Genomic DNA, 21,570 nt, shown 5'->3' with positions numbered 1-21,570 from the left:
CATCAGGCGAGGTGTGTTTCCCAGGAGTCCTGTTGTCATGTGGACCAGCACTGTGGGAGGAGTTGGCATCTCCAAGAGTTTTACAATTCTGGTGCCTAGAATCAGCGCTAGGCCTGTCAACAGATCCTTCCAATGACTTGTTACTATCTTGAAGCAGACGGCTAGAGGATGTTTTCATCAACACAGGAGACTCTCTGCTTCTTCCTCTGGGAAGATCCAAAGCTGGTAGTCTTTGTTCGTCATCCAGCACTGACATCTGGAAATCTGGACCTTCTGGCATATGATTAAAATTACGTGGGCTGTCGTTAATATGAGAGTTTGCTTGTGAAGTGTTCGTACTTGATGCCACAGGAATCTGATGATCTAGGTTTCGAGGTTCTGTGATTTCCACCCCATTCTCATTGGTGAATCTAGCTTCATCAAAAGCATTTAGACTCAGATTGAAACAAGGGCTGCCTTTGGCAATATGGGTATGTTTGTCCCCTGACCCTCTAGCCTCTCTACTATCCATACTCTCATCCGACTGATCATCAGAGGAATCAAGAACCAAACTGAAGCAGGGGCTGTCACAAGGCATGAGCTCCCATGAGGAAGTAACACATCGGCCATCATGACTCAATGGAGTAGACACATTCTGGTCTTCATGATTAAGTTGGGGTTTCAAATACTGGTTATAACAATCCACTGGGGTAGATATACATTGGTTATCACCACCCACTGGGGTAGACAAACATCCATCATCACGACCTACTGGAACAGACACACATTGCTTTGTCACATTGCATGAAAAGTCTTCCTCATTACCAGACTTGGGCCTGTCTGATATTTCTTCGTCACTGTCTGAGTGAAGCTCAAAGCACTTCCTCTTTCTAGGTTTGGGAGTAGCTGATGCTCCACTGATAAGATCATCCTCAGACAGGCTTGAATCACTGAGTCCTATATGAATTTCCCCACCATGGATGTCAGAACTTTCAGCACGATCATCCAAAGAAAACTTCTCAGTAGAGACACAAGGAGGTGTACATTCATCATGTATGACACACTTCCTATTCTCTCCTGAGTCTATGCTTCTACCATTAGCTCCTTCAGGACACATGTGATCAGCATCAACAGCCTGAGGACATGATCTGTTTGATACACCCAGTTCAGCTATGCCCACCATTGTTCCAGTTTCATAGTCGTTCAACACAGAGCGTTCCTTATCAACTTTCAGAACAAGGGAACTTCTTTTCTGCTTCCCTCCAAACAATGGGCTGCTTGTCCCCAAATCTTCTGTTTGGGACTTACATAAATTTGATCTAGTGACATCTTTGGCCTTTCCTGGCGTGTCACAAATTTCACAGCGAGACATACGAGCATGGTTTAGAAATGTACATGCACTACACGGCCACTTACTGGACTCTTCACTCATGTCCTCGTGTCTTCTCAAGGCACTGTCCCTTTTCTTTCCAGTTGATGCTGTTTTCAGAATATGGAATGCATTTTTGACACTCCTTGAATTGGTGGGTGTTGTAAAAACTATTTGGCTATCAGACATGTTCTCAAACTCATCCGTCAGCTCCCTACCGGATGGTGTTCCCATGTTTCTGTTTTTCCTTCTCCTTTTCTTCTCTGTTTGGAATTGTTCCTCTTCCTCGTCACTGTCAAGGAGAATTATGTCCCCTGTCAATCTTCCTTCTGAGATTTGTTCCTCGTTGTTAGACTTTTGTTTCTTACAAAGGAGACCTGAAGCTTCTTCATTATCATGGTGTCTCTTCTTCCCAGGTGTCTCATCAATGATCTTATTTCTGTTCTTAGCTGAAGGAGGAGTAAAAAACTCGAGTATTGATCTTTGATCTGTTGGCTGAAAATTACAAAAAAAGAAAGTGAATGTACAGAAGACATAGCTGGTCCATGTGATACTGAACCATGCTGAACCATATTTTAACTTAGATATCATTGGTGTAAAAAAATCTAAACCACCACAACCCTGAAAACACATCATGTTTAATAGCATTGTAAAATAATTAGTCGTTTCACAAAGCAGCAACTCTCTGCAAGAAATTTCACAGTTGTAGGCTAAACTCTGGTATGTATAAAATCATAAGACAATTACAAATGAAAATAAAAGACATGTCATTTTCTGAATAAAATTGATATCTATACATATCCTGACTCATGCTTATCATACTTCTCTCCTTCCTCAATGAGAAGATAGTGGAACACTTGAAATCCCTTGAAGTTCCCTTCTAATTGAAGCGTACGTACAATACACTCACCCACCGGAAGCCCCCCTTTCCCGCCAATATGGTCACATGACCAGCCATGCTTGCCGCCCTCTCTGAATCTCATAAGCCCAACGCAAGAATTACTGTGAATTCAGCATGCCTGAGAGGGGCGGTTGAGAGGGCTTGACACCATAAGTTAGGATAAGTATACAATATCAATTTTGTTAAAAAGATTACATACTTTTCCTTATCTTGACTCATGTGTATTATGCTTACAGAATATCTGAGGGAAACGGTGGTGGGTCAGATTCTGTTGACTGTCATATAATTATATCCACTATTTATCACTACAACTATAACGGCGATAGTTCGGTCCTGTTCTTCCAATATATGATGGAGGAGATCACATCCAGTCAAACTTGTCTTCTCCTGAAGCATTCGTTGACTAGAACATGATGATATACAGATCAGTTAGCATCCTGCTAGTGTCTAGTACAACTGTATGTCAAGATTTTGATCAAGACCAGTCGTGACCCTTCTTCATGTACAAGTATCTTCACTACAAGTACAGCATCATAATCACTCATGCTAGCCTGTTCAAGATGTGCGCATGGACTCTCAACCATTATACTCTGCAGAGCTTCTTGGTCTCAATAAGTCCTGACAAATGGGTGAGTGAAACTCAGCGCCCTTGTGGAACTGTTAGTCATTGTGCAACAAGAAATGGCCCAAACTGGTGAATGCCAGCGACGTCCTCCGTGGCGATGTCCCGTAGGTAGTGACTGTCAAACAATGTATTTGATTTCCAAAAGCAACCCTCCATTATAGTTGATAATGAATAGTTTCTGTGTAGAGTGATAGTCGACGCCAAGGATCCCGCTTCATGTGGACTGGAAGCTCACCGAGGTTTGAGTCCTACAGCTTTAGGCCCTCAGCATACCAGCTCTCATCCATACTGAGATAGTGTTGAGGGATACTTCCATAGGTGTCTCAGTTGATAATGGGATGAATAGGTGCCTGAAACTTGTCTCCTAGATATATTTTTAACGCTCTGACTGAGCATAATGATAAATTCTGTGTATCATGTGGCCCGAGGACTGTAGATTTGGGGATGTGGAATTGTCTGTCTGGATTGCCAAAATCCCATCTCTGTCCTAGATGTACAATCTCGCGATGATTGGTGTTGAATCGTATGCGATTGAAGCCCAGAGCATGTATACCTGACATCCATGCCACTGTTACTAGGGCAAGTAGAAACAGTCTTTTCTGTGTCAGTAATTTAAGCGATGTCTGGTCTAGCGGCTCGTAGACATCACTCTTAAAGTGTTGTAGTACCACATTCAGATCCCAAGCTGGAGCCTTAAACCTGCATTGTTAGTCTTCCAGCTTAAACGAGTGTAATAAGGCAAGTAGTTCAGGTACTTTAGTCAGCTTGATGTCTCATCATGAGCTTGAATGCCACCATCCAGGTAAAACCGCTGCGAAGTCCCCACTGATGTAGGTAAGTGATGATGGGCTAGGTGACCCGAGTTAATAGCCAGGGGGGTGAAGATATCCAAATGGTAGGAACGTCCATTGATAATGCTGCCGACTGAATAGGAAGCTTAGATACTTCCTGGAGTCCAGATGAATCGGACTGTGCATGTAGGCATCTTGTAGATCAATGCTGGCTAAATAATCTGCTGGACAGGTGAGATGCCACAGGTGTGGTAGATGGATCATTCTGAACTGTTCTGGTTTCAGTAGATAATCCTTGTTAAACTTCATCATGTTGTATATAAGTCAAAACTTTTCCTTGGAGTTTTTCTTGGGTACCAGAGAGATTGGGGAATAGATTCCTGGTGTTAGTCGATCCAGGTGTAGTTTTTCAACTGCGCCTTTCTCTAGTAGAGATGATACGGTGTTGGCTAGATTGTCTCGCTGAATCCTAGCATACACGAAGAGTGCTGGGCCTCTTGTGTGTGAGCGGTGGTGTTGCCTTTAGTGGGATCTTGTAGCCATCTCATAGGATGCTCATGACATAATCAGCGTTGAGAAGTCCCCAATTCTTCCAGTATCATTGTAGACATCTTACCAATGGTGAAGGCTGCACATGAATGGTTGGGGTGACTCCAGTCAATCTGAACCTGATCTTCTGTGCTTCCCTCCTTTAGGACCCCAGCAGGATGTCCTGTTCCATGTGTGCACGTTTCCTCCAGAAGACCGACGAAAAGAGCAGTTGCCGCCACGGGTGCTGTACTTCTTGTCTCTTGCTCTCTGGACTCAGGAGAAATTTGACTTGTTGGAGTAATGCTGATATGTCTGCTTCAGGACTTTATCATAATGACTTCCCTGGAGTGCTGACTGACGGATTTAGCGACATCCTCAATTCTACCGTCGAATATGATAGATGCTGAACAGGGAGCTTGATACAAGGATTTAGTAAAGCCGTTGCCCTATGATGATGATGATCATAAAACTTCAGACGCAGATTCATTCCCGCAGACATAGAGGCTCAATGCTCCGAAATGAATTGTTGATTCTCCTGAGTGGTGAATGCAGAGAGGATCATACTTTCTTCTTCATTTTCCAGTTTGCTGACTTTGAAGATGAGAGCCTTGTTGATAGCCTTGGAAAGGGTGAGTCCAAAGAAGGTATGCCAAGTGATTGTGTTCAGTTGAGGCAGTCGCTTACCCTCCACTTTATGGGATCTGTTGGGAGTCTCACTTGTATGCCTCACCTTCTTTGGGCACAGTGGAATGAGCATCATCTATACTGCAACGTGAAGATACAGCTGTTGGTGATGATTTCTATGAACGAGAATGTGAATACAATGCTTCCTCTTCACCCAACGAACCTAATGCAACCGGTGAACTGTCACAGGGGCAACTGTAGTTGTAGCTGCTGACTGGCGTTTCCGTTCCTCTTCAAAACAGCAATCCTTCAGGTTCATGCTATGAGTGGTGGACTGTTGCATGAAGAGGCTGGTGTCCAGTGACTGCAGTGAAAGCAGCCATGGTTGATTCACAGAACCAGATGATGAGTGTAGATGTAGACAGTGAACTCTCTGAAGAATGCAGCGTAGTTGAAGTTGTTGATGAATGTCTGGTAGTGCTCACGATCTGTACCTCAGGAAGTAGTAGTGGAGGTTCGCTGTAGATGTGATGTTTGTTGGGAGGGACTATCTCATCTCTCAAAAACTTCGTAGAAGCCATGGAGTGTAGTTTCAGCACAGATCTAGTTGTTGAAGACTTAGTCTAAGATGATGACGACTTAAACTTCTTAGGTCGAGCGGATCCCAATTCTGACTATGTCCTCCTCTGTGATCTACACGAAGTCTCACTGGTATCTCTACCATCTGGCTGATTACTAAAATTATGAATGTCAGCTGTTAACAGCGTACGGTTACTAGAGACAGAAGTGACAGATTTAGACAATACTAGTGAGAGCGTACATTGTTTGTCCTTAGCACGCCTTTGAACAGTATATAAATATAATGCAAATTCTGAGTCAGATAAATTCTTGCCAAGTCCACAGCGAACAGTGGAAGAACAAAAAGGTTTGCATGAAGGACTTACTACATGCGTATCAACTGCTGTAGTTTACACGGGGAGCGTGATTTCATCAACTAATACTAAGTCAAAGTTAAAGTAAACGTGTCCAAAACACATGAAAATTTGTAAATTTCAACAGTAATTTTACATAATGATGATAATAAGTACAATAATAAATCCGAATATGACACAAGTTAGATTACAGGATCGAAATATAAGCAAAAATTCCCAAAGTGCCTCCAACTGTCCTCGCTGGGCAATGAAGGACAGAGTGACAAGCATGGCTAGTCATGTGACCTGCTGGGGCCAATGTGTATTGGCGGGAAAGGGAGACTTTCGGTGGGTAAGTGTATTGTACATCTGCTTCAATTAGAAGGGAACTTCAAGGGATTTCAAGTGTTCCACTATCTTCTCATTGAGGAAGGAGATAAGTATAATAAGCATGAGTCAGGATAAGGAAAATAAATGTTTTGATAACACCTTTAACGAGGTTAATTCAAACACAAATTGAAATACCTTTTGTGACTGAAAGAAAGATGTGAAATCCATGTCCGTCTGCTCTGTTGGGACCCATGCATCAGCATTAGACAGCAACTCAACTTGATGCTTGTCTCCCTTCCCAGCCTCCAGATTCCGACGCTGACCACTCAATGCCGTGCTGGTGACCAGTGTCTACAGTGATCAAGACAACAGACAGTCACTCTGGCCTCATTGTAAAGATTCATTCAAGCTGGCAATAGATATTGAAAAATTGGCCTCTATGGAATGTATTGAACATTTATAGATTCTTTACAGAAAGCTCCTAGCCATAATAGAAAACTTTTTTAAAATCCTGTAAGGAGAAAAGGACTCCATCTAAATTCTCCTTTTGATGTCTCACCTTAGTTTGTGTTTCATATCAAAATATGAGTCTTACCTTCTTGCACACAGTACCCCAAACCCATTCATCCATTGTTCCCTTGGCTACCAGGTAATGTACAGGTAGACTTGCTGTTTGCCCAATTCGATGAGCACGATCCTCACACTGAACCATGACACCGGGTGTCCAGTACATCTCGGCAAACACAACCAGCTTGGCTGCAGTAAGCGTCAGTCCCTTGAGACAGAAGACAAAACAACAGATCACAACACATGTCCAGTACATCTCGACAAACACAACCAGCTTGACTGAGGTAAGGGTCAGTCCCTTGAGACAGAAGACAAAATAACAGTGCGAGTGTGAGTAAGTTTAGTTTTACGCTGCTCTGAGCAATATTCCAGCTTTATGGTGGTGATCTGTAAATTATTGAACCTGTGAATGTCCTGGGGTAGAATAGGCCTTCAGCAACCCATGCTTGCCATAAAAGGCGACTATGCTTGTCGTAAGAGGCGACTAACGGGAACGGGTGATCAGGCTCACTGACTTGGTTGACACGTCATCGCTTCCCCATTGCACAGATTGATGCTCATGTTGTTGATCACTGGATTGTCTGGTCTAGACTCGATTATTTACAGATCTGAGTCTGGACCAGATAATCCAGTGATCAACAGCATGAGCATCAATCTATGCAGCTTGGATATGATGACATGCATCAACCAAGTCAGAGCTAAGCCAACCTATACCAGTCAGTACACATGGAACTGTTGACGACTACTTGCCACTCCTGCTGCTAAGATACTCAAGATGGCCACCTTCGTATCTGGATCTGACTGAAACTGCTGGACGTACATCTGTAAATGGGGGATGAAAATCTTACAGTCAGTAACATGATTGGCAACAAATCAGGATCAACTTTCTGACACTTTCTCTTCTTATCAGGCACATAATCATTTTTAGCTAAACACCCTTCACATTAGGGCTGCAACAATTTTGTTTGATTCATTGAAAATTGAATTGGATACCTCAGTTTTAATCATTATCACTATTTTGATTCAATATTTGAATATTTTTTTAATTATCTCCACACTGCAAGAACATAAATTTGACATAAACTGGAGCAGTTTCGAGTGCTTGAATAAGGGTGGCTGGACGCCAGGCTAATTATCCAATGAAAATTGTTGTTGGTAGACACTGACAAATTGACTATGGATTTCACACTAAAAATCCAACTAACTTCACATCTGAGAGTTAAATGAATCTGATGATTTTTACTTGTACAAACAAAACTGATCGAATCAAGGGTCAAATTTTGAAAAACGAATCAAATCGAGGTCTAGGTGAATCGTTGCAGCCCCATTTATCATGTTAATTTGGCAGCAGTGAATTCGATTTAGTCATGTTCGATGGGGCAGATATACTGTTTCATTTAGAAATTATTTAATAAACTTGTTAGTTCAATCAAAAGTTTTTATGAATACAAGATAAATGAAAACACTCTTGTAACAAGTTGAAACAGACAGTCACTAAAATTGTGCAACCGACTTTTAGAAGCTATCAATTGTAAACTCATAGACAGTCCTTGTGTGCAGTAAATGTTTGGAATATTTAAAACATGAAATACTGTCTGACTTCTGTTTTATGCATGCTCTTACCAGCCTCTCATCTGGTTTAACACTGCCATCTATACGAATGAATTTGATCTTCTTATCCCAGAGTGTTTGCTGGATGCCGTTCATCATCACGTGGTGGTAGGCAAATATGAGGAACTTGAGAGACGAGTTGTCACACAGCATCTCCAGGTATTCCTTGACTGGACCAATCTGACATAAGTGAGTGATTGAGATAGTTTTGTATGCTGTTGTGTTATGATCATCATAGCCCTATCAGTGAGTGAGTGAGTGAGTGAGATGGATTTGATCTCACTCTGAAGAGTATAACACTAAAATCATTGTGTGACAGGGTGAGGGTGCAGTTTTTGTTGAAACCCATAAACATGGGGAAAGCAGGGTTTTGAACTCGCAATGAAAGTTTTCAAATGTGCTTATCACGGAGGGGAACACCCAAAATGGGCTTCACACATTGCACCCATGAGAGGAACTGAACCTGGGTCTTCAGTGTGACAAGAGGATGCTTTAGCTACTAGGCTATCCCACCACTCGGCACAACTCCGGAGCCCACATGTCAAACAAAGTTTGGTGGGCCAATGACAGCCAGTCTGTTATTCTGTGAATACAGGATTCAGGCCTCTTTGCATCCAACCCTGTGAGTATTCCAATACAAGAGTAACCTACCTTAGCTTCTCCACTCAGTCTGTACAGCTTGGTTATAAGAGACAGTCGGTGAAGGGATTCCCCACTGATGTCCTCTGACTCCTGAGTAGCAGCATCTAGACTGAGACTTGTCACGTTAGTGTTCCTCTGCAACATTGGCCTCAGTTCTTCAAACAGATTCATTATTTCCTGCATTGTTGAAAGAAAATAAAATTGTTATTTCCTCCAGTGATGAAAGCAAATAGAATCATGATCTGTATTCATAGGAGAAAGCAGATTTTTTCTTCATTTCGTGAATGTGCGGTACCAATTTACCTTTTTCTGGCTTGAGTCTTTCAGTTCAAAGAGCACCTTCTGCCTCTGTTTGGGAGGCAGCTGTTGGAGGACCTCACTCTTCTCTCGTCGGATCATCACTGACTTGCTGAGCTTCTCCTGGAGCTCCTCCAGGTTACTTGCACCACTGGGATGAGTGAGTGAGGGAGGGAGTTGAGCTTAATACTTCGTGTTAACAGTATTTCATCTCCATCACAGCATCATCATATTCGGGGAGTAAAGTCCCCAACAACCGATGCTACTGGAAAGGTGCTTACAGACAAAACAATCCTAACTTCAGGACATCCTGCAAGGGATGCAGCTCTGTACCATTGATACACTACAGTCACACACATTCCATGGTATGGAGTTGTTAAGTACAGGAGAAAACATGCCTCTGAGGTTTTGTTAGACAATGTAAAACCAGAGTGGGAGGGAAATCTACATTGTCTAGCAATACCGAGAAGTGTTTTCTCTAACAATTATACCATCAATGATGGATAATTACAATGTAGATGATCATTTAATGAAGCTACATACCACTAACTGAAGTGCAAGTAAAATCAAGTTAACGACAGTAGGTATAAAATAGATAATTCAACCCCTTGTCCTTTGTTGGCCATGTCGTAGAGTGTCTGCCTACTAATCTGAGAGTTGCAGTTCATATCTGGCTTGGGAAAACATAATCTTAACCGATATTTTTCAATTGATTTCAAACACTCATATATCATTTGAATGTTGACATTCATATAGAGCCAGGAAAAGGATAATCACAAAAAGTAAAACATGGGAAGAGGTTTTACTTACAAAACAAAAACCTCAAATGCGGATATTATGGGAAAACAAGACATGACCCCATATATAGTGAGAAGCACACTTCAAGTTTATATTACAGTGATATTATCTTCTGTCAATTTCTGTCAATCTGTCAGTTATCTTCTGTCAATTTCATGATGTTATCTGTTCTAAGATGCTTCGGTGAAATATCAAAGGCACCGACAATAGTTTATCAGATGATAATGTGCACTTTTTGCATTACATCACAATGTGTTGACGTCAATGCGCCATTCCAGTCTGCCTCCTCGTAATCAAACTTTTTTGCATTACGTCACAATGTAACCGACATCACAATGGATGTCAGTTGCCATCGCCTCGTACAGCCTCCCACACTAAACTGCTTTGTCGCATCCCGTTTCTTGGTTTGCAGTTGCATCACACAGCTAACATCACTGGTGGAAACATTAAGTTTATGTTTTCTGAAGGATAAAATGTCTCATAGTTCGACTCAAAATTTTACAGAGACACGGTAATGTTTACAAGGTTTACATTCCCACAATGCAATTGTGGAATGTCGTATGACGAGTCAGCTTCAGCTCAATGTACTGATCTAAACTTTCGTTGGTAGTAGAAATGAGACGGTCATATTGCCTTGTATGGTTTAAGAGAATCACAGATGTAATTAAAATGATCTAGAGAAGATATTTAACCAGCACATAAACCGTCACCAAACTGCTCATCATTTGTTTTTCTAGTAACGTTTGTCTTAACGTAGGGGGCTGACACATCAGAAGAACAGCACTTCAGTTAGCCCTGTGAAAGGATTCTTAATTTAACTGTCTTAACGTAAGGGGCCGACATGTGGAAAAATGCTTAATTTAGGTCACAGACACCATCGTTTGCTTTCTGTCATAGATTAATCGAAATTAGGCTTAAAAATTATTAAATACGGCATCTTAGAAAAGAAATATGGTTTGTTCTAGCACCATGTATAGTGTAATAAAGCACATTTTTGCCCTAAACTATCATATCATTAAAGCACTTGGAAGCAAGCGTCCTCGTGCTTTAACTATAATAGTTCAGGGCGAAAGTGTGCTTTATTACACTGTGATAGAACGAACTGTATTTCTCAAATATAGTTAGAAACATCAACTTTAATACTGCCTTCATCACCTAGCCATTATATGCATTTTTACTAATCTAATGACCACTGATTTGTGAAGACACACACTTACTCAACTTTTCTCATTTTCTGCCTGCCAATCCATTCCATCCGAGCATCACAGTAGCGGGCTGTAAACTGCCACCATGACCCAAACGCCCCCGGCTTCAACGCATCAATCTGGGGGAACAGCTGAAATGGTTTGGAATAAATATGGCTGCACTACAGGTTCTAAACAATAACTGGACTAGTGGATAATTGTGTGTTTAGGGTACCTGTAATTACAAACATAGATCATTTCATTACAACCTTGTGTATCTACAGCTTCAAGACTTTTGAAATGATACACATAAGGGAGAGAATTTTGGGATGTCAGCTTCTTTATTTAATATGAGGAAGATGCATATCCATCTTGCCACAATGCTAGTGTACATCTGTTGAAAGATTCTTAGTGCTTGAGAAATTTATTATTGTTTTTGTTACCAGCAGAAAAATAAATTTTATGTTTCAATATTACAGTAGATATACATGTCTGTAATTCCTACATACTGAATAACAACTTTACATACTTCATCAGCAGTGCTGAACATTACAACCTCTTAATGGTTTTGTCAGACTGCAAATGACTGACCCCAACTAAACAAATGAGTCCCACAGAGCCATATTCTACACTCCTGGTGTTTAACTTTGAAAGGACCTATGGGTACTTGACTCAGCAGTATTCAAGTATTTCTGAAGCTGGAAGGTTTACAATGATATATAACTGGTAGCTGTTTACCTCCACAGGTTTTGCCAGTGCAGGGGTCCCAGACAATAGAATACGTCGGCAGGCAGCTTTGATGAGTGGAACAACAGCTTTAGACGAAGCAGTCCGAGTGTTCTTGATGTAATGAGACTCATCACAAACAATCACCTTGAAATGTTGATTGGTGAGGGCCTCACGGACGATGCTGCTCGTCTGTTTACTCAGCAGCCCATAGGTCACGATGCTGACTTGAGAGCTTGCAATGCCACTGATGTTGATGGTATACAAAACATAGTACATAGTTAGTGGGCAAAATATTTTAGTGTATGTCAAGTACAAATGGTATACTAACTATTCTTATCTTTCCAAGGACAAGGAATGAGCAAAACTGTTTTACAACTGAAGTAGCCATCTTCAAAAAACATTAACCTCATACACTATGAAAGAGTTGGCCACAATGGTAATTGTGTCTGAAAGTCAAATGTTTGTAATTCATGTTCATCTGTTTCCACAATATCAAACAAACATATTTCACCATGTTTACCGTGAGTCTTGTGTCTTATCATGACAACATTAAAATACAGAGAACCATGCATCAACATAGCTGCCAGAATTGTTTCCCCTTTGAGTACATTGAAAATTGTCCTTTCCAAGAATTTGGAACTGAGTCCTCTTTCTCGAAAAGTAAAAGTTCCAGGAACCATTCCACTTGTCAGGCCTCTGACTATACTTTGCCAAATGTGCATCATGTAAACATTTCCTAATTATAGCTGAACGTAATCTATCGTATTTTGGATGTATGTTAACAGAATTCCATCACTTCTATTCACCTTGCATCAGTCCCTCCCCTGATGAGGTTGATATCGTTGGGATGTATATCAGGCAGCCATTTTTCCAGCTCCTCTATCCAGCAAAACCGTAGAGAAGATGGCACAATAATAAGCAGAGGCCACTCACTTCGGTAGTAGTAGGCTACAGATATTGCCTGTAGAGTCTTCCCTAGGCCCATCTGTGTGTGGAGTCAGGTCAAGTGTAAACAATCAAAACACTCCTTTATCTTTCAAATTGACAATGAATACTGGTGGTTCTTTGTAACAGACTGCGTAGAATGTGAGATGATAGTAGGTCAAAGGTCCCGATCCTACATTATCAATTTAAGTACTTAACACCCCCATGTCCTTTGAATGATTTTAAGTTCTACACAAACACACGTGCGCACACACACGCACACGCACACACACATGCTCGCGCGCACACACACACACACACACACATTTCTTTGTTGCTCACCTCATCTGCGATCAAGCATCTGAAATAAAAGTAACATTCATTTCCATTTGGTTCAAAACAAGGATGTATTACGCTTAAGTAACTAACAGAAAAGAACATTAATCGTTGCAGTGAAAACAGATTGACTCACCATTCCATTTAAACTGTCATTTAATAAAGTCTCTATCAGCTAATGTCTGATATATAGTGTATTCTAAGATGCTTTGGTGAAAGATCAAAGGCACTGACAATATTTTATCAGACAATAATGTGCACTTTTTGCATTACGTCACAATGTGTTGACGTCAAAGCGCCATTCCAATCTGCCCCCTCGTAATCGAACTGTTTTGCAATATGTCACAATGTAACCGACGTCACGATGGATCTCAGTTTGTCATTGCCTTGTACAGCCTCCTTCAGTAAACTGCTTCGTCGCATCCCGTTTCTTAGTTTGCAGTTGCATCACATAGCTAACATCACTGGTGGAAACATTACTTTTATGTTTTCCGATAAAATGTCTCATAGTTCGACTCCAAATTTTACAGAAACATGGTAATGTTTGCAATGTTTACATTCCCACAATGCAATCATGGAATGTCGCATGACTAGTACGGTTTAATAGTTCAGGGCGAAAGTGTGCTTTATTCCACCATACATGGTGGTAGAATGAACTGTATTTCTTAATTTGAGAAATATTGGTGAGAGTCATCTATGATCTAATCTGAGTACGAATCGTCCAAATATGTTCTCCAGAAATATTATCTTAGACTAGTTCTAGAATTTACATATGGACAGTGATTGTGAGATGCCCATCACCTAACAGTATATGTTACATCAGGGAGCCTATATTAGAGGGGGAGAAGAAACTCCTCGAAAAGCTGCTGAACGTATGTCTCGGGTCGTTACGTAACCAGTGTAGCCAATATGGTGACAGCATAGTATTTAAGATTAAGCCTGGTTTATTTTCAACAGCTGATTAAGTTTACTGAGTGTTTTAACACCTGAAATCCAACATGTAGAAGATAGGTTAACTATTTTGTCACTTCAGTTTAAGTCAAATAATTGGTATTAGTGTCCGTATTAGGACAGTAGATTTGTAGTAAAGTTTCAAGTCGGTAAGTTATAGCTCACTGGCTTCTATTCTCGATTCACTGCGAAGATAGACTAAATTGTGCCGATAAAAACTTCTTCCACACATTCATTTAATTTTTAGAAGGAGAACATACCTTTAGTTGAAAGGAATTTCCAAGTAATAGTGACAGTTTTATGACTTAAAAATTGTTAGGGTGTAATTGAGGTCTGTGAAAATTATGACATTTCGCCATTGAAATGCTATACGCCGTTGTTTGAGTATTCCTAGTTACTTACTCAAAAACATATTTCACATACACCTTTAATTCATATGAGGGGAATATACTATCAGGTGAAATGTGTTTGCAAGTAATAGTGATAGTTTCATAATCTAAAAAAGAATGTTACGGTGTATTTGAGGTGTGTGAAACAAGTGACATATTGCCGATCTGCTCTGATCCACCATTGAAATACTATATGCCATTATTTGAGTGTTTCCAGTTATTACGTCAAAAACATCTTTCACATACACCTTTAATTCTTATGAGGGGAATATACTCTCAGGTGAAATGTGTTTCCAAGTAATAGTGATAGTTCCATAATCTAAAACAAAATGTTAGGGCGTATTTGAGGTGATCTGATCTGTTTTGCCATTAATGCTTGAGGGTTATAGTTCCATAACTTCTTTCTTTCTTGTTGATCTTACTATTTCATGAAACTGGAAAGGTGTTTTAGAACGCTTTGTGAGAGTTTTACACTTTATTTTTTAGGGCAGAGTGACAGTGTCAGTTAACACCTTGTAAATGTCCATTCCATTCCCCACATGCAATAAGATAGCTGAATTAATTATTAATGTAAACAAAAATGTTTCAAAGTAGATTTTTTAAAAGGACAGCTGATGTTAACATGTGTTGTCGCGATACTTTTGCGTTCTTTAACATGTTTTGGGAGGGAAGGCCGCGGTGTATCATTTATTCTTTCATTCATTCACATATGTAGTTCTTTCTTTTCTCCTTTTTCTTTAATAATTATTTCATACATTCATTCACATACTTCTTGTTCTTAATTCTTACTATAATTCATTCATTCATTGTAAAATTCCGACTGATACAATGTACTGGCTGAAGTTCTGTTAAACCAGGGATAATCTACAACGTATATACTCTATATAGTCTCCCTGGTTAACACAACTGAAGTTGCACTGAGAACGAGCCAAGTCACTGTGTGCGTTGGAGCATGACGAGGCACACGTTAATTAGTACAAATGGTAAAGAAAGCAAACGAGTGACCTATCCCTGTTGTAAAGTATCCCTGGTTACATGCAGCTTAACGATAGTAAGTTGTCCGCCAGCGTCACTGAGCAAATGCGATAATATTCGTCTTTGCACTGAAGTAGATCAGTTAAGATGTTACCTACCTTCCGTGTTTCTCAACTGCAAATTTGACCCCCTCTTTCTGGAAAGGCATGAGTCGTTCGACCAAGCGCCGTGGTAATCTGGACAGCACGTAGTCATCCTGGTCTTTCATGTTTAGTTTCTATGTTTACTTCATTTTTCCCGCAATCTTTGGCGTGTCAATTTCAAAGGGGCGTCACTCTAATGCTCAGTATAATTCGCATACCACAAAGGAAAACATAAACGAGCTCTATCAATGTGGAAGTGATGTCACTTGTATATGCCATTTTAAACGAAATAGTAAATATTAATGACTGTATTTGTAGAAACAAATAACTGTTATCGGGACCTTTTTCGATATTTCACATAAGCTGACATGTGAATGTTTACAGTTTACATACAGGTCATACTTATAAATACATCAGCGTCGAGCGCGTGTTCGGCAACTTCGGGAGCACATTGATCACGTTTCTGCTGTGTGTAACCGAACAAACAGGCCTGATTGATATTAATTCCATAATCGAGTGAATAATTACCTGCACCATTTTCACTGTTGGACTTTGTTATATTTTACTGAATATGAAACCTAGTCGATACATACATACTTTGTAAGTAAAGTCACTATCTCAATTTCTGTTTAATATCATAGTATTCAGTTCAGCAACTTTATGCCATTACGTCATCAAGATTTAGAGTCAGTTTGGTTCATTTCTTTTTATTTTTAGTTCAAAGGCAAAATAAATGTTTTCAATGTCAGCTTTAACATTGTTTATCTTTTTCAACCTGCACATTTCATACATACTGTCTATATATCCATACATAGTGTAACAAAGTAAACCTTGCTGGGTTAAGCTCTCTATCCCACTCCAGCATTTGACAATATACTGACAGGAAGTCAGAGCTATGTGATGTAGTAAATATGACTTCTTATTATATGATAAACTAGCACCAATCTGATTCTGTTCAAGAGATACACTGTACTACAATACCAAAATGTCATTGTACAATAGGTGAATGAATTTGTTTAAGTGGAAGATGTATGAAGTGAATGTTCTGGTATTTTGAGTTGAGTTGATACACTTTGATTTGAAACCAAATACTATTACTGCTGTTTTTTTGATACCCAAACTTTGTTGTATTCTAATGAATTAATAGTTCAGCAGAAGTTGAAGGCAGTTGGTGTTGCTCATACTTATTTCATATTTTCAAGTTTTTCTTCGATGGATTCCCCTGAAATTTTGTGTGGACAGTTGTTACTGTATAGATCAAGTGGATGTAGATTCAACATTACTGCCATCTTTACTACAGAATTTTGAATATTCTCCTTCTCCAAAACATTTGAGGGCATTGGTTTCATTCCAATGAAACTGAAACTTCGGTCTTCTCATTAATTATGGTACCCTGCTGTACTGAAATCTGGTAACTACTTAAGCCACCATGGTTATGTATTTTGTATGAATTAAACGCAAATTTCACCTTCAAACCATGCTCTTTAAAACATTTTAATATGCTCTTCCTAGAACTGAAAACATCTGTTAAATTGCTACGCTGAGAATGTTTATGCTACATTTGTGCTGCATACTACAAAATGAAGTGTCAGTATCAAGAATGCAGTAATTGGAGGGAAACATTCAAATATCAAGGCAACCAGGAACTTCTCTTTGTGGCTATTTTCATTGACATTTCAAACTGTAGAGGGGGGCAGTGGAGTAGTCTTATGCTTAAAGCATTGACTCGTCATGCCAAAGACCAGCTTTCAATAGCCCACATGGGTGCAATGTGTGAAGCCCATTTCTGCTGTCCCCTTCCGTGATATTGCTGTAATATTGCTGGAATATTGCCTAAAGCAGCATGAAACTATACTCAATCACTCACTCACTCACTCAAATTGTCGAGGAGCTATGGTACCATGGAACCGTTTTTGTCCTCCCTGAATGAATACCATAGAGGAAAATATACTACCATCTGCTCCTGTGTGTGTCATCATTCAGGCATGTATATTAATGCAGGACTTCAGCTGGTTGTATAATCAGACTTTGTCAACCATGGACATGCTGGCAGCATTATACAAACAAAGCTTAGTGATTTCTGATGGACATGCCGGCATCATTATACAAACAAAGCTTAGTGATTTCTGAAGTGTTAACTGTGAGTGTGATCATCATGAAGTTAACAAAATGGCAACTGGTACTGTTTATGATATAATGACATTTAATGGGTGTATGTAAATGTTAAGTAATGATATTGACAGAATATTTTGCATTTGTATAGTAGTGATTCTTCTTAAAAACCTGCAACAAATTGTCAGATTGTATGTGAGCTTCAAGTAGTTTAACATTATATGAATGAACAATGACATGCCTAAATGGCATGCATGAGATCTGAATCAGTTAGATATAGACATAATTAATCCATCCATGAGTAGCTTTGGGAAAGTAATCTTGAGTAGTTGGTTACCTGAAAGCAATGTGTATTTATACATTTAAACTTGGCTTTGTTTGATATAAAGAGGGACAAGATCTGTTAGATCTTGATGTTATTAAGCATGGTGTCTTATTTCGATTCACTTTCTGTAAGGTGAAAGAAGCTGTATCCTACATTAATGTCTCCTGCTGTACTTTGATGAAAGGTTGGTTGTGTTTTTAGGATCAGTTCAATGTGAGGTAAATATTTGTCAGGTTAACTGACCCATAGTATTGAAAGTGCTTGTTTTCTCTTCTCTGGCAGCAATAGTAACACAACAAAGAAATCAGCTGAAAAAAATATTTTACTGTTTTCTATATAATTCACTTAACATGATTAACAAATGTATGGCACACTATTCTGGAGTGGATGAATTCTATAGTCACTGCGTTCAAGCAAGCACCTGTTGCTGGTGGATATACCAAGTCTGGAAATGATGGTTCACCCTGGACAGTGGCAGAGTGACATGACACTATGAATCCTAACTGAACCTACTCTCCATAAAGGGGGCTGTATTACATGCTTGGCTCAACTAGAACAGTTAAAATTTTCTTTTCTCTACCACACTTTCACCACACGTGACACACTTCAAGCTTCCAAACGTGCCCAGTACACCTGCACATGTGTTGAAATTGTGAGCTTAATACACCTGTTCCAGAATTCACTTTGAACCTCTTTGTATGACATAATTGCAGCCTGGGAGATGATGATTACCAAAAGTCTTTACAACTATTCAAACTTAACTTGGCAAAAATCTAGTCTCTGAAATGAACATATATCACTTAAAAATGGTTCATAAATTATAATTATTAAAACTAATGATATTAAGCCTTCAAACTTTATTCACATTCAGTCCTGAAGCTCTAGTAATGTAGAATTAACATATATTCTAGACTTACATTCTTGGGTATATTTCAGGGTACAACTACGAATGAATCTGCAATTGTTTTTAATATGCTGTACAGGTCACAGCAATAGTGCCAAACCAAGCTGGAAGAGTGGACAGTCCAACAACCTAACATGTTTTCAGGACATCGCTTATGTCAATCTGCATAACTCTACATCTCCAACATCTTGCATGCATTATTTCCTGTCCACTGTCTTCCTGCATTATGTTGTGGGGATGAGATAATGAAAACACAGTAAAAAAACTGAAAATACATCATCATCATCATCATCATCATCCTGTCAACTTCTATTGCTGGAAAAATCCAAAGCTTCACTGTCCCAGGAAATACCACTCTCTTCTTTCATGATTACCATGGTTACATGTTAGTTTTTCTTATCAGATTTTCCTTGTAAAAAGTCCACCATTGACTGCAGATCTTCCTCAGCCATCTCAAATATGGTTTTGTTTGAGTTCCGCTGGAAGATACCCAGGTCAAATAGTCGAGAGGTTCCAAGCAGGAATAAAGCTGGAGAAAAATCAGAAGGAACAGATCAGAGTAGATCATGCTTTGATTAGAAACTTCCAGCCATATTGTTTACAGTCTCTTCACCCTAACCCCTATTGCTAACCCTAAACCTAAGCCTCACTGTAACCCTAAAGTAAACTTGTTTGCTTTTAATGACGACTGAAGTATCTGTAGTCTTATCATTTGTTTCATGAAATGGGTACTTCCAAATTTACCCGAATGCACTACCACATTTCAACTGTGAATTTCATTGTCTAATCATAGCTTTAGCTTGTGGGAGCCGTGCCAATTTACACTTATCAAAGGGGTACACAAAGTATGCAGTTTACACTACCAGTTGCCCGACTTCCATTTTTGTGGAAGTTGCACAGGCTGAGAGGGCTAGGGGACTGACTTTGTGTGCTGGAGATTAGGTGCCTGACTCTGAGGGTGTGGGTTCGAATCCTGGATGGGACTCAACCAAAGAAGTACTAGAATTTGTACTTTACTAAGAAAGTAAAATCCCAAATATGACATATGTTGTGAAGTTATATATATGTTGAAATGGTACACCTAACCTACCAATAATTAACTTATGCTGGTATATTAGTTCTAAAACATGATCATATTCTCAGTGATAGACATACGCTCCTAAGACTAACTCCCAATTATCTCTACACACTTGTATTTTGATTTGCATTACAGCAAAGGAAAGTGTTAAAACAAGAATAAATCGGAAAGATTCTACTGAGATATAAAATGTCTAACCAAATGCAAAAGATGAATAACTTGCTGTTGCACATCTTCTCTTGAATCCAGTAAACTGTCGTCTGAACTTCATCCCCCCTCTAAATACAAACACAGATGCTGCATAGAAAGTTGTTGTACCAATCAGTTTACAGCTGAGGCAGTCATCTTCCTCAAGGGGAATAACTCTCTCTACAACATTCCGTACATCTTGTCCGATCAGCTGTAGTCTCTCACTGGCAGTTGTTGGTTCTATTCGACTCACTGTGTGTGTCTCTGAGCTCGTCTCAACTGATGATTTTGGTGGATCATAAGATGCTGGGTGAGATTTTTGCTCCTGCTGATTGAAGACCAGTGGAGATTCGTCGTGTTTTTGTATGCCTAACCACGATTTTAAGTAATCCATCCTCTTTATGCATTCAGTTCCTGAAAAATTGAAACAGCCTCATCATCTTTCTGGGTGTAAACAACATCTTATATATGTCACAGTAAAAAAATACCCAAAATATGTTCCTCTGCTACCTCTACACAGATTTTGTTTCTTGTGAATGTTCTAAACACAACTATCTAAAAAATAGTTATTTTAACGGGATGTGCATGACCATAAATTCAGTAGTTTTAGAAAATTACAAGCTGAGTTATTTGATCTTGAATAAGAAACAAAAACATTCAAAGTAATCAAGGACAGTTTTAAGAGTAAACACTAACTTCATCTTATTAGTCTTGAGTTTTTTTCAGGATGATAGCATCATAGATTCTGATTCTTCAGGTTACTGAAACATCATCCACCATATACACAGAGGTATGATAATAAACTGTTCTAAACACTAACTTTGAGCATTTAAAACTGTCACAGACACGTCCCACAACACCAAGGCTTCTATAAAGATGTATGTACACTTTCCTTTAGGTATCTTATAGTTCTGACATGTCAAACAATCATCAGGACAGTCTATATATCTGGGGGAATCATTTATTGCTAAGTGATCATATGATTACTACATTACTTAATGTAATTAATGTGTGTGTAACATTGCTTCTATCTCCCAACGGAGAGGGCTTAATTCTGATGGTACTGAGTTGGCGAATCGAAGCAATCGTGTGATGTGTACTTTAAATTAAAAACAAAAGGAATATAATCTTCATGAAATTCATTGAAAGTCTATGTAGGTATTAATGTATAAATCATAATTATTTCTGAAATGGTTGGAGAAATGATAATTAATATCTTCCATGGGGACTGGTAACCAGCTTAGTCATTTGTTTATTGGATACAAATAATACTCAGTTACTATGTAACCATTACTATGTGACCAACAATGTACTTGCTTTTTAGTTTTGCAATTGGAGAACCTGTAGAATACAGC

General features: G+C 39.3%; 2 protein-coding genes across 2 annotated transcripts in view; both read right to left on the bottom strand.

Annotated features, from left to right (window-relative positions):
- Nucleotides 1-15,807, bottom strand: part of LOC137295427 (DNA annealing helicase and endonuclease ZRANB3-like) — a 28,355-nt gene extending 12,548 nt beyond the window's left edge. Inside the window, exons 1-12 of the mRNA XM_067826791.1 lie at nucleotides 15,623-15,807; nucleotides 13,156-13,174; nucleotides 12,696-12,874; nucleotides 11,899-12,133; nucleotides 11,194-11,312; nucleotides 9,185-9,329; nucleotides 8,891-9,058; nucleotides 8,252-8,419; nucleotides 7,379-7,450; nucleotides 6,657-6,836; nucleotides 6,257-6,412; nucleotides 1-1,843 (exon numbers count right to left, since the gene is read on the bottom strand). Coding sequence (XP_067682892.1) covers nucleotides 1-1,843; nucleotides 6,257-6,412; nucleotides 6,657-6,836; nucleotides 7,379-7,450; nucleotides 8,252-8,419; nucleotides 8,891-9,058; nucleotides 9,185-9,329; nucleotides 11,194-11,312; nucleotides 11,899-12,133; nucleotides 12,696-12,874; nucleotides 13,156-13,174; nucleotides 15,623-15,732 — 3,394 coding nt within the window. The 5' untranslated portion in view covers nucleotides 15,733-15,807. The remainder of the gene's footprint in view (nucleotides 1,844-6,256; nucleotides 6,413-6,656; nucleotides 6,837-7,378; nucleotides 7,451-8,251; nucleotides 8,420-8,890; nucleotides 9,059-9,184; nucleotides 9,330-11,193; nucleotides 11,313-11,898; nucleotides 12,134-12,695; nucleotides 12,875-13,155; nucleotides 13,175-15,622) is intronic.
- A 2,541-nt stretch (nucleotides 15,808-18,348) lies between these two features.
- The window catches only part of LOC137293590 (uncharacterized), a 4,696-nt gene continuing 1,474 nt past the window's right edge, over nucleotides 18,349-21,570 (bottom strand). Inside the window, exons 2-3 of the mRNA XM_067824227.1 lie at nucleotides 20,225-20,629; nucleotides 18,349-19,477 (exon numbers count right to left, since the gene is read on the bottom strand). Coding sequence (XP_067680328.1) covers nucleotides 19,335-19,477; nucleotides 20,225-20,609 — 528 coding nt within the window. The 5' untranslated portion in view covers nucleotides 20,610-20,629 and the 3' untranslated portion in view covers nucleotides 18,349-19,334. The remainder of the gene's footprint in view (nucleotides 19,478-20,224; nucleotides 20,630-21,570) is intronic.

Source organism: Haliotis asinina, chromosome 8, assembly GCF_037392515.1.
Source record: "Haliotis asinina isolate JCU_RB_2024 chromosome 8, JCU_Hal_asi_v2, whole genome shotgun sequence".
Taxonomy (NCBI): domain Eukaryota; kingdom Metazoa; phylum Mollusca; class Gastropoda; order Lepetellida; family Haliotidae; genus Haliotis; species Haliotis asinina.
The sequence above is the reverse complement of the archived record's forward strand: the minus strand, read 5'-3'. Positions and strand labels throughout refer to the sequence as shown.